At 52.8% G+C, this 11447-nt stretch overlaps 1 protein-coding gene across 1 annotated transcript in view; it reads left to right on the top strand.

The window, feature by feature from the left end:
• NUP210 (nucleoporin 210) overlaps positions 1-11096 on the top strand; it is a 103160-nt gene extending 92064 nt beyond the window's left edge. The window contains 9 exon segments of the mRNA XM_023751378.1: positions 1-44; positions 47-111; positions 2087-2210; positions 3791-3937; positions 5568-5818; positions 6681-6897; positions 8320-8415; positions 8496-8579; positions 9844-11096. The exon segment at positions 1-44 is cut by the window's left edge and continues 12 nt beyond it. Coding sequence (XP_023607146.1) covers positions 1-44; positions 47-111; positions 2087-2210; positions 3791-3937; positions 5568-5818; positions 6681-6897; positions 8320-8415; positions 8496-8579; positions 9844-9944 — 1129 coding nt within the window. The 3' untranslated portion in view covers positions 9945-11096.
• The last annotated feature ends 351 nt before the right edge of the window (positions 11097-11447 follow it).

Raw genomic sequence — 11447 nt, 5'->3', positions numbered from 1 at the left:
GGACAACAGCATCCTCCACATAGACCCCAAGACAGGAGTGGCCGTTGCCGGGATGCAGGATCCGTGACAGTTTACTACGAGGTTGCTGGGCACCTGAGGACCTACAAGGAGGTGGGTTTCAGGACACACATGGCTCAGTGGCCCGAGAGGCATAGCTGAACTTCTTGGGGTGAAACTTTCAGTTTTTGGTAATGAATGATTCCCTTTTCTCTAAGAAATAACTGTCAGTGCCTTGGGAGGCAGTCAAGCTCTGGGAGTGATAAGTCTGGGGTCTGCCACCCACTTACTTCTGGGATTGGGACAAGTGTCCTTTCATTTCTGGCCTCTGTCTCCCTATTTTCAAATTGTGTGATGATAAGAGGTGATCTCCTAGGGTTGGTCCATCTATTTGATTCACGCTATGCCTGGAAGGGCAGGAATGCCCTGTATGGGCGTTTCTTGGGCATTGTGGCTGTGGGCAGGCCAGCCTAGCGATTTGGCATTACTGGCAAAGTTAAACCTCCTCCAACAAGTGACCTTTTGAGTCTTTCTGGAGGCAAACAAAACTGCTCTCTCTTCTGTTTATCTCCAGTTGAGAATGAATCGGTGAGCACGTCTGGCTGCACCCCAGTGTATCCCTAGAGCCAGCCTGCTTGTATGGACTCCAGCAACATCACCCAGGAGCTTGCACGTTAGTGCTGCAACTCTGCAGTTTGGGCCAACTGGGTGCAGGGAGAAGCACCTGGGACTAATAAAGCCGTGCTCTCCTGGAATGAGCTACTTAGAGTGGTCAAGGGCGGGACCTGGGGAAGGAAGGCTGACAGAGAGAGCATGGCATAGGCAAAGGTGTGTGCAGGGTTCAAGAGCCCAGTCCTGGTGGCTGGAATATAGGATGTGGGGGAATGGAGGCTTGCATTGGGATTAGATCATGAACTGCATTAATTTCAGGTAGTTAGTTCCATGGAGTGGTTAAGTATGTAGGCTCTGGGGCCAGGCTGCCTGAGTTTAAATCCCAGCTGGACCACCCGCTGAGAGGCTGTGTGGCCTTGGATAAGTTATTTAATCTCCCTGTGCCTTGGTTTTCTTATTTGTAAAATGGGGATGCAGAATAATGAGTTAGCATGTGGAAAGCACTAAGAATGGTACTCAGCACGTAGCAAATGCTCAGTAGGTATTAGTTGTACTGTTACTATTCCAGGTTAAAGGGGTTGAAGCTTATACTAGATGCAGTAGGGGTTCATCAGGGATTTTTTAATCAAAGAGTGACATGGATCAGCAGTAAGTGTTGGAACAATCACCTGGTGCCCAGCAGAGTCTAAGAGCCCAAGAGAGGAGGAGTAGCTGCAGAGTAAGCAGCCAGGAGACCAAAGATGGGCCCTCAGCTGGCACCATTGGGTGGGCAGAAACTAAGATGACTTTAGAAGAGATTCAGGAGGTAGGGTCATCAAAGTTTGGTGACTATTTAGAAGTAGGGGATGAGGGAGAAGGGGGCCTTGGGGATGACTCCCCAGGGTCTGGCTTGGGTGATGAGGTAGATGGTCCTTTGCTGTGAGAGGGGAGCATAGAAGGGGAGGCCAGTTGGGGGAAGATGATGAGTGACTTTGGGGCATGATGAGTTTGAGCTCTTCCAGGAGGGGCTTGGGGGGCGGTGGATGCAGCTGGGTGTGTGTGTCTGGAGCTCCAGGGCAAAAAGCTGGAAATAGGGGTGGGGTTTACAGCACAGTGATGGTCTTGAAGACTTGGATGTGGGTGGGAACAGGCAGGGCACACCAGAGCAACAGGGGAATGGGGCCAAGGCCCTGGCCCTGTCTGCAAAGTGCTGAAAGATTAATTAACCAAATTGATGAACAGAGAAGTGATGATACCTGTCACAGGAGCCAAAATCCACAGCCCATACCAGACCGATGACCATTTCAGGCCTGCTCTTCAGCTCCCTGCTCCTGTTCAATGCGAGAGCACTGGGCTATGGAGTCTGACCTGTTCCAGCACATAATTTAAGCTTTGAGCCTCTGTTTTATCACCTGTGAAATGGGCAGTCCCTGCATCCCAGGCCACAAGTTGAGATAAAAACACAGCACTCAGTGAAGTTCCCTTGGCTTCCTTCTAGCTAGTGATTGGCATCCCTCAAAGGATTCAAGCCCATCGCATCCACCCTGTCCAGACCAGCTTCCAGGAGGTCACAACCTTCAAAGTGATGATCACCGTGGGAGACAGAAGCTCTAACCTGAGAGGTAGAGAGTGAGTGGGACTCGGGCGGTCTGGGTAGGGAACTTGCCAGACTCCAGGAGCGGGAAGGGGGCTTCTTATGCCCCTCTAATGGGTTTTGTGTGCTTTTCCTACTCAAGTGTTCTCCAGAGAGAACACTTAACCCCAGATGCCTGCTCCTTTCAGCATTTTAGAAATTCGAGTGATCCACAAGCAGAAGTTGTGAAAGGAATCTTCCCAAAAGAGCCTGGCCCCCAGAAACTGTGTTTCTTAGCTGGAAATGTGACTTCAGCCCTAGGGCAGCAGATACAGGAAGCCACACTGACCACCACGAATCCCAGAAAGGAATGGCTTAGCAGGCCTCATTGCAGACGTGGCGTTTTGTGACTACCTGTCCCAAGTCATACACAGAACATCCAATCCCATCCCCTGCCCACGAAAGCTCTGGACAGCAGCTTCCAGAAATAAATACATCAATTAAGGCTTTTTAAAAAAACCTCACTGGTGGAATTAATCAGAACTGTTTTTGTTCTAATTAATGAGGCAGCTTTATTGCATCACAGTCCTCTCTTCCTACCTCAGTGCCAGTGAGCAAAGGGGAACTGTTGCCCTCCTGACGTCCAGATATCAATTGCCCATTTTCCCCACTGACAGGAACAGACATGCGTTAGCAGGCCTGACCCACCCACATCCCATGCCCCTAGACCAGCCGTGGGCAAACTACAGCCCGCAGGCCGGATCCGGCCCGTTTGAAATGAATAAAACTAAAAAAAAAAAAGACCGTACCCTTTTATGTAATGATGTTTACTTTGAATTTATATTAGTTCACACAAACACTCCATCCATGCTTTTGTTCCGGCCCTCCGGTCCAGTTTAAGAACCCATTGTGGCCCTCAAGTCAAAAAGTTTGCCCACCCCTGCCCTAGACCCAAGCTCTAGAACAAATGCTGAAATTCTGATCTGAAATTGCCTGAGATTCAGAATGATCCCTATCCTCTGTAAAACTTGTCCTTCGCTTTTATAAACCATGACACCTAATAATTCTAAATAATGCCTTTACAGAACTTTTTTTTTTAATATTTTATTGATTTTTTACAGAGAGGAAGGGAGAGAGATAGACAGTTAGAAACATCGATGAGAGAGAAACATCGATCAGCTGCCTCCTGCACACTCCCCACTGGGAATGTGTCCGCAACCAAGGTACATGCCCTTGACCGGAATCGAACCTGGGACCCTTCAGTCTGCACGCCAATGCTATCCACTGAGCCAAACTAGCTAGGGCCTTTACAGAACTTCTTACTGCACGTAGGGCCCTAAGCTGCACCCTGAGTCAGCTTGACCTGCAGCCCAGCGTTGGGCGATGCAGTCTGCTGTTCACCATTCTGTCACCCTTGTTCTGTCACCTTTGGAGAACCCTAGGGGCTCCTCATGGAAGGCATTTGGGGTGCAGTCGCCATTTTGTGGCCCGGCCAGCCTCCATGTGCCTGTCTGTCCCTGCTCCCTCATCTTGGGGCTCTTCAGGCAGGTGTAGAAGCCTTGATGGGCCAGATGTGGCGGTCGGCAGCCTGGCCCAGCCCAGCCCTTCTTAACCTCTCCCCATCTCTAGGTGAGTGTTCCGTGGCCCAGGTGGAGGTCATCAAGAAGCTGAATCCGGAATCCCTCATCAGCTGCCAGGTCCAGTTCAAGCAAGACATCCTCAATGTACCAGCCTGTGATGTATTCACTGCAGAACCAGCGTTCGATGCTGCCCTAGGTAAGTCTCCAGGGGTTGAAAGTGGAAATTAACTTGCACAGAGGGTTTGCCTTCAGTGCAGTTGACTCACAATGGCTGTCTGTCCAGAGGGGCAGTCTTTCAGGAGCCCAGTTAAGGATTGATGCTGTCATTCCGGCTCTGTGGTTCATTGTGTTCTGCAGACGAGGTGGGTGTTTCTGTGATGGGTCATGGCCATTTTCAGCAACCACCTATCCAGCAGATGGACATGGTCAAAGTTGGAAACCCTGAGCTCGATCACTTTTTGCTCTTCCCAGCTCAGAGCCTGTAAGTGCTGAGACTGCATCCCTCCATAAAATGGGGAGGGTGGCACCTTGCTCTACCTGCAGGTCAGGGCTCTGAGAGGAGCAAGCCAGAAAGCGATGGAAGGACCTTATTGAATAGTCGAGGGCTATGCAATGTGCCATAACTAGAGCTGTGGAACTGATGACCGGCATCATAGACAGGAGTGGCTGCCTGCCTGAGGTGTGCTGGCCAAGACACGTCAAGCATCATCTCCTAGGTTTCAGGAAAGGGGTACCCACCTAGGATGCTGTGAGGGTTCAGGGGATAATTCCTGCTACATGCAACAAATATCCTGAGTCCTCTGTGGTAGCTGCCAGTGTTATGATGATGACTGATGATGATCAGTGAGCATTTTTTCAGTTCTTTCAAAAAATATGCAGCCCAGTCTTACCTAGGAGAAGTTAGCAAGCCATAAGCCCAGTTTGCAGCTCCCAGTGGCCTAGGGTAGGGGCTTCCTCTTCTTGCGCTCACTCTGCAACTCTATCCCTCTGGCCGCAGCACCAAAGCATCTTCAGCACCCAAGCCACTGTCTGAGAACAGGACATACATCATGAAAGCACATGCGTGTGCTAAGCTCAGGGCTTAGCACAGAGTAGGCACCCAGCAGTCCCAGTCCCTGGCTACTCAAAGACACAGCCTCAAGGAGAGTGATGTTATTGCCACTTGACCAGGAGAAACAGGGCCACCACAAAACTGACTCGCCTAGGGGTGCTTAGCTGGCATAGGCATGGGAGGACTCCTCTAGGGACACTTGGCTGGCATGGACATTGAAGGGACCCTAACCCAGGTTCAGGTTTGAGGTTTAGGATGCTTTCCAAGGCATCGCTCAACAGTGTCTGTTCAGCTCATTATCTATCTGGGTCAGGCATGGAGGACAGGTGATACCAAATAATCCTAACTAATGCCTTTTCAGAACTTCTTTCTGCACCTGGGGCCCTAAGCTGCACCCTGAGTCAGCTTGACCTGCAGCCCAGCGCTGGGTGATGCAGTCTGCTGTTCACCCTTCTGTCACCCTTGTCTGAGCCAGGCTGGCTGGGCCCAGCTGCAGAGCTGTACCAGGTGTTCCTGCCCAGAGAGCATCAATCCAATGGGGATCTGGGTAGTAGAGGATTCTGAGACAGTGCGGGAGAGTGGTGGGCATTAAAAGGGTGTTTAATGGGCTGGAGACAGTGACGAAGGACTTCCTAGGATGCCCTTGGAGGAGGTGACACCTCACCTGGGCTCTGAAGGATGAATAGGAATTCTCCAGTTAAAAAAGCAGGGAAAAGGAATAGCATTAGAGCATGGGTGGGAAAGGGGACAAAGTGGAACACCCTTGTCTCCACAGGTCGGTACTTGTGCTCGGTCATGATGCACAGACTGACAGACAAGCAGCTGAAGCACCTGAGCATGAAGAAGACAGCACTGCTGGTCACGGCCTCCCTCCGGGGCAGCCACTTCTCTGGAGAAGAGGTTGGGGTTGAGGTGCCCTTCAGCCCAGGACTGTACACCGACCAGGCTGAAATCCTTTTGAGCAACCACTACACCAGCTCCGAGGTCAAGGTCTTTGGTACCATGGAGATTCTGGAGAACCTGGAAGTAAGTGGCATCAACACACAAGCCTAGGGCATGAGGAAGGACCAGGAGGCAGAGAGGGCGAGTTGGTACATGGAAATACTACATCATCTCTTTTTAAAATTAAAAATAAAAAAATGTTTAATATTCTTACCCTTTTTTCCCCATAGCACTGTTGGTCTCTATTAGTCTATATAATTGTATTGATTATAATGATTCCTGCTGGTCTTCCCCAATGAGAAGTTAAGTGTGCAAGAGCGGCACTTGGCACAGGGCCCCTAACACAGAGACGGTGCTCAGTGAACAGTTAATATATTGAATGAATGGGTTCAGTGCCCGAAGGCTGCTGACCTTGGCAGGAATAAATGTCCTAATTCATAACCTGTCACTGACTCACATACAACTGGGGACAAGTCTCTATCTCTGGGCCTCAATTTCCCCGACTGCAGCAGGTGGGAGGAGGCAGGGGGATGTGTGAGGGTGTTGGCTTCTCTGCCTGCTCCTTCTCATCTCAGGGCAGCCAACATGGCTGAGTCGAGAGAGACAGGGCTGAGTGCGTTGTTCATGGTGGGTCTGCTGAGCCCTGGGATTGGGCTCCTGGGAATCCACCATTATTTGAGCTCCAGACTACTTCCCTTGAAAGTTGTGTGTTTGGTGGGTGTTCGTGTCAGTTTAGCATGTTTAAACGAGAACTTGACTGGAATTCAGTGATGAGGACCTGTTCTTTCCTTACAAACAGCTCGAATGTCTACAGTGTGCTCTTCCCCTAGCTTGGCAGGTGGTGTGCTCTCAGGAGTGCCCAGCCTGCGGGAGCTGGGCAGGGTCCCCACCTCCAGCTTTACAGGAGCAGTGAGGTGCTTCCCTCCCACCCTGACATCTCTCCCAGGTGAAATCGGGATCCCCAGCAGTGCTGGTCTTCGAGAAGGAGAAGTCTGTGGGGCTGCCCAGCTCTGTTACATACACAGTTGGCATCTCAGACCCTGCGGCTGGCAGCCAGGGACCTCTGTCTACTACTCTGACCTTCTCCAGTCCTATGACGAGCCAAGCTGTCACCATCCCAGTGACCGTGGCCTTTGTGATGGATCGCCGAGGGCCTGGCCCCTGTGAGTCATGGGACAATAGCTGGGACGGACCTGGGTGTGGAGAGATGGACTGGAGTTGCCCTGGGTGTTAGTGGAAACCTGAAAGAGGGGGAACTGGAGGAATAAAAATGTAGAATGTCCCACAAAGTGAAAGTCGTCCATTCAAGTGGCCATGCACACTGTGCTTCCCACAGTCCATTCTCCACACGGCGGCCAGAGGGAGCCTGTTAAAATGTGATTGGATTGCACCCCTCCTACACTCAGCATTCTGCCATGACTCCCATCTCCTTGGGAGATAAAGCCCAAGTCCCTCCAAGGTCCCCAAGGGCCTCACATGGCCTGCCCTTTTAACCCATTTATGACTCATTTCCCTTTGTGCACCCTGCTCCAGCCAGACTGGCCTCCTTCCTGTTTTTGGAACATGTGCAGCTCCCAACTAGAGCCCTTGGCATTTGCTCTTTCTTCACTGTAGGATGTGTTTTTCCCCTTGGCCAAAACCCCCACCTTCTTTAAAGCTTTCCTCCAATGGCACCTTCTCCTAGAATCTGAACATCAACCCTCACTCCAAACACCGCATGCTTCCTCAGCACCGCTGCCAGCTGCCAGCCCGCGCAGTAGCTGGCGCCATTGAGTGTAGTGATTGCTGCCCGTCTCCTCCACTGGAAGTTAAGGATGTGAGGACAGCACTTAGAACAGGCCCCTCCATACAGTTAGGGTGCTCATTAGCGAACATATTTGTTAAGTCTGCACCTGTTGTGTTCCAGAGCCCATGCTGGCAGATGCCTGAAAAACGCTCCCCCCTCCCTCTCCCAACCCCAGTAAAGAGGCATGGGTCCCAACTACAGGAACAAGGGAATGTTTCTAGAGATGTGGCTGCGGATGGGGCAGCACACAGGGGCAGTTTCCCCTCTGCTGGGAGGAGCTGCAGGTCAAAGGGCTGCTTCAGCTAAGTCTGGAAGGATGAATGGCTGGGGGTGGGCGATGTAGTCAGAGACCCTGGGGTCACGTGCAGACTTTGGAGCAGAAGCCTCAGCTCTGAGAGCAGTGGGGTCCCTGTAAAGGGCCTTTGCCCCTGACCTCCCTCCGCTGCTGTGGTGCTAACTCACTTCTTGTCATTTTCAGCACTGCTCTGCCTTTTGGGGCAGCATGGCTGATCCTGGGCAGCCCATGCCCCCTAACTCTCCTAGACAGGCCTGTTGTACCCTCAGCTTTCCTGCTGAGCAGTGTGGGGCCTTTCCATGAGGAGGGCGTCTCAAGGAAGCCGACTGTCTGGAGGAACAGGGCGGGTCAGGCAGCCCAAGTAGAAGGGGACAGAGCACAGGGAGACAGCCCACGGACCAGACACTGCTTCTGGCCTCAAGCAGGCCCTCACCCTCTGGCCATGCACACGGACCCTCAGGGGTTCCAGGGCAATGTGCTAAGCTGTCTCTTCACTGCCCACAGATGGAGCCGGCCTCTTCCAGCACTTCCTGGATTCCTACCAAGTCATGCTCTTCACACTTTTTGCCCTGCTGGCTGGGACCGCGGTCATGATCATAGGTGAGGCAGGCCACGTATGTCCCTTGGATTGCGCCCCCATGCCCATCCTGCTCTAACCAGCCATGTATTCCGTCTTGCAGCTTACCACACGGTCTATGCCCCCCAGGAGCTCACCGCCCCACCAGCCCTGTCCCACCGAGCCAGCCCTCAGCACAGCTCCCACTGTGAGTAGCCCCCTGAAAGCCCAGGCAGTCAGAACTGGGCTGAAGAGGAGTCCTGGGGAGAAGTGGCAGTTGAGGCCCCAGACCCCATGTCTCAGCAGGCGTGGTGCTGGGCACAAAGGAAGGCAGATCTGGGAGCTCATGGGAGAGAACCGTGGGCTCCAACGCTGATCCTGGGTCCTGGGCCAGGAGAGCTTTCGCAGACAGAGCTGGGCAGGGTGGAGGGGCCGGTGGCAGGGAGCGCTGTCTCTGCAGGTGTGCACACTAGGCCTGGCTCCCGTCTGCTGGGCACTGCAGTGGACTTTAAGCTGGGGCTGGGCTGGCCGACTCAGAGACAAGGATTCTGGGTAGTCCTGATGAGGGATTTCCCAGGTGGGCAACAATGCCAAGGCCCATTCCCCTTAACAATCCCATTGTCTCTGGTGGCACTGAGGCCCTGGCAACTCTGCACAACTCCAGGGAGCACCTCTCTCTGTAAGTGGTGTCCCTGAAACTGTGCAGTGCCCACTCTGCACAGCTGTGCACGGCAGCCCTTGTCTCCTGATTCCATTCAAGGGTTCTCTCCCCCACACAGGAAATCCTGGAACTGGGTCTACCGACTATGTCTAGGTTCACAGGCTCCGTGAAGTTTTTGTCAGGACACAGTTTTGTATATAGATGCATTTCCAGGATAGCCGGTTCCCACATACATGCTGGACTCCAGAGTCACAGTCTCCTAGGAGGCTCCTCCTAGGTCTGTGAACTAATACCTGTGAAAGGCATGGGATGGTCAACAGCTCACTAGCTTTGTAACTCGGGTAGGCTAACCAGAGGCACACAGAGGCACTCACCCTTTCTAACCACACCTCCCCACTCACCCTCTCGGGGTGCTGGAGCCACCCCCGGACCTTTGCATTGTCTCCCCGACACTCTGACCTTCTGCTCACCTTGGAGTCTGTTCATGCACCTTTCTCTGCACAGTCGGACAGCCCCTCCCTGCATGTACCATGAGCCAGATGCTTCTCTGCCATTCTTACACTCTGCTGGCGGTCCGGGAGGTCAGGAGTCACACTCTAGGCCTCTCTGCACATCCAGCTGCTCTCTTTCCCTCCAAGGGCCAGCTCAGCAAGCCCCCAGTGGATTCATTCTGCGCCCCAGAGGTGCCTGGGGGCACATTTAGGAGGTGCCTGGGGGACATTTAGGAGGTGCCTGGTGACCTTTGTTCAGAGAAATCTAAGGAGCGTCCCTCTCCCTGTGCTCTTGCTCACATGTCTCTCTCGTCATCCAGATTTTGCTGCTTCATCCCCGATGTCTTCTGTTGCACTGCCTCCTGGTCGCCGAGCTAGCCCTCCCTCAGGGCTGTGGAGCCCTGCCTACACCTCCCACTAGTCATCGAGCCAGGGGCAGTCCTGCAGCGCCAGCGTGGAGCAAGCCCCTGATGGTTGCCTAGCCCCGGACCAGTCCCACTGCTCCTCTGTTCTGATTTTTAGTTTAGACTGTGCTCATTGGCTGCTGCTGATATATCGGAGTTTGTTTTACTTCAGTCTTGCAAAGGCGAAGACTTTCTGACTCATCCCTTTATGCCTGGTTGTCTAGGGTTTCTGAACAGTGCTTTCATTTTCCTAGTCTCTACAATCACTTCCTTCTCAGACTTCGAGCAGCCAGACTCTGTTTAGAAGTTGTCTATAGATGATGCTATTGCAGTGGTCTCAGGGAAAGGACTTTTGAATTACTTTTTTATTTGGGGGCTTTTTTCCCCTGTGGAAATTGCTTTTCCCCTGATCCAGCTCCTGCTAGGAAATGAGGGAAGTGAATGGCAGGTGCCCATGCCTGCCCCGTTTACTGCACAAGAAGCCTCAGGACCCCAGCGAGTGGGACCCTGAGCCCACTCAGCCTCACTGAAGTGCTGAGACACAGCAGGGAGTACCAGCCAGGCTGCTTTTGGCCCCTCTTTGGGCCACTGTGAATAGACTTCTGGCCTTTGTGTTTCTTTGTTTCCTGACCTGTGGAAACATCTGGAGTCAGCCTCGCCCCCTGGGGACGTCCAAGCTCTCTGTCCGCACAGGAACCTTGGAATCATCGTGAAGAAATGTCCTTGGAGTCAGGAATCTTTGTGTTCTTTTGGAGAAGCCTCCATATTCCCATGCACAAAGACCCAGTGTTATTTGTCCCTCCTTTTGTATGACAGTCACACCTCAGCAGATCTGAGCCGCTACAGTCACACCTCAGCAGATCCGAGCCTCTGTCCTACCAGCAGGTCTCCAGGCAGCTCCCCAGCAGGTGCAGCCCAGCCGGACCAGTGAGGGGCAGGGAGAAGACAATGGGGAAAGTCCTCCCTCCTTCCCACTCCTCACTCCCTCTGCCCTGCACCAGGTAGACCTAGAGACACACCCCAGGGCCAGTCTCACGTGGGCGCTGTGTGTGGGGTCTGGTTTGACTCTGAGATGCAGTGTGAATCCACTTCGGTCCTTTGGGGTTGTTCTGTGATTTTGTAAAGCTGGAGACAGGAAGAATTGTGCCTTGCATATTACTTGAGCTCAAACTGACAACTTGGATGTAAACAGGTTTATTTCTACTTGGTTTATTTAATAAAGCTCTGTATAATTTCTTAAGAGGTGTGTGATCATTGCCGGGATTACATGAGTCCTGCCTGGAAGTGGCCCAGGCCCTGATGACTGCTTCTGGTTACGTGGGTTTGGGAAGAAGCTCTGTTTTGCTTCCCTTGAGCCTCCTGCGCTACATCTCCCTTCTCTGGCTGGCCACCAAAGCCTCCCTTCCACCTCCGAGGGACCAGCCAGCGGCCAGGGCTGGCGGCCATGGTGTCTTCCCACAACTGCCAGTCCAGGGCCCCCATAGGTGTCTTCTTTGTAGGACCTCATGGCAGCCCTGCCC

This window comes from Myotis lucifugus, unplaced genomic scaffold, assembly GCF_000147115.1.
Source record: "Myotis lucifugus unplaced genomic scaffold, Myoluc2.0 scaffold_21, whole genome shotgun sequence".
In the NCBI taxonomy this organism is placed as follows: domain Eukaryota; kingdom Metazoa; phylum Chordata; class Mammalia; order Chiroptera; family Vespertilionidae; genus Myotis; species Myotis lucifugus.
The sequence above is the reverse complement of the archived record's forward strand: the minus strand, read 5'-3'. Positions and strand labels throughout refer to the sequence as shown.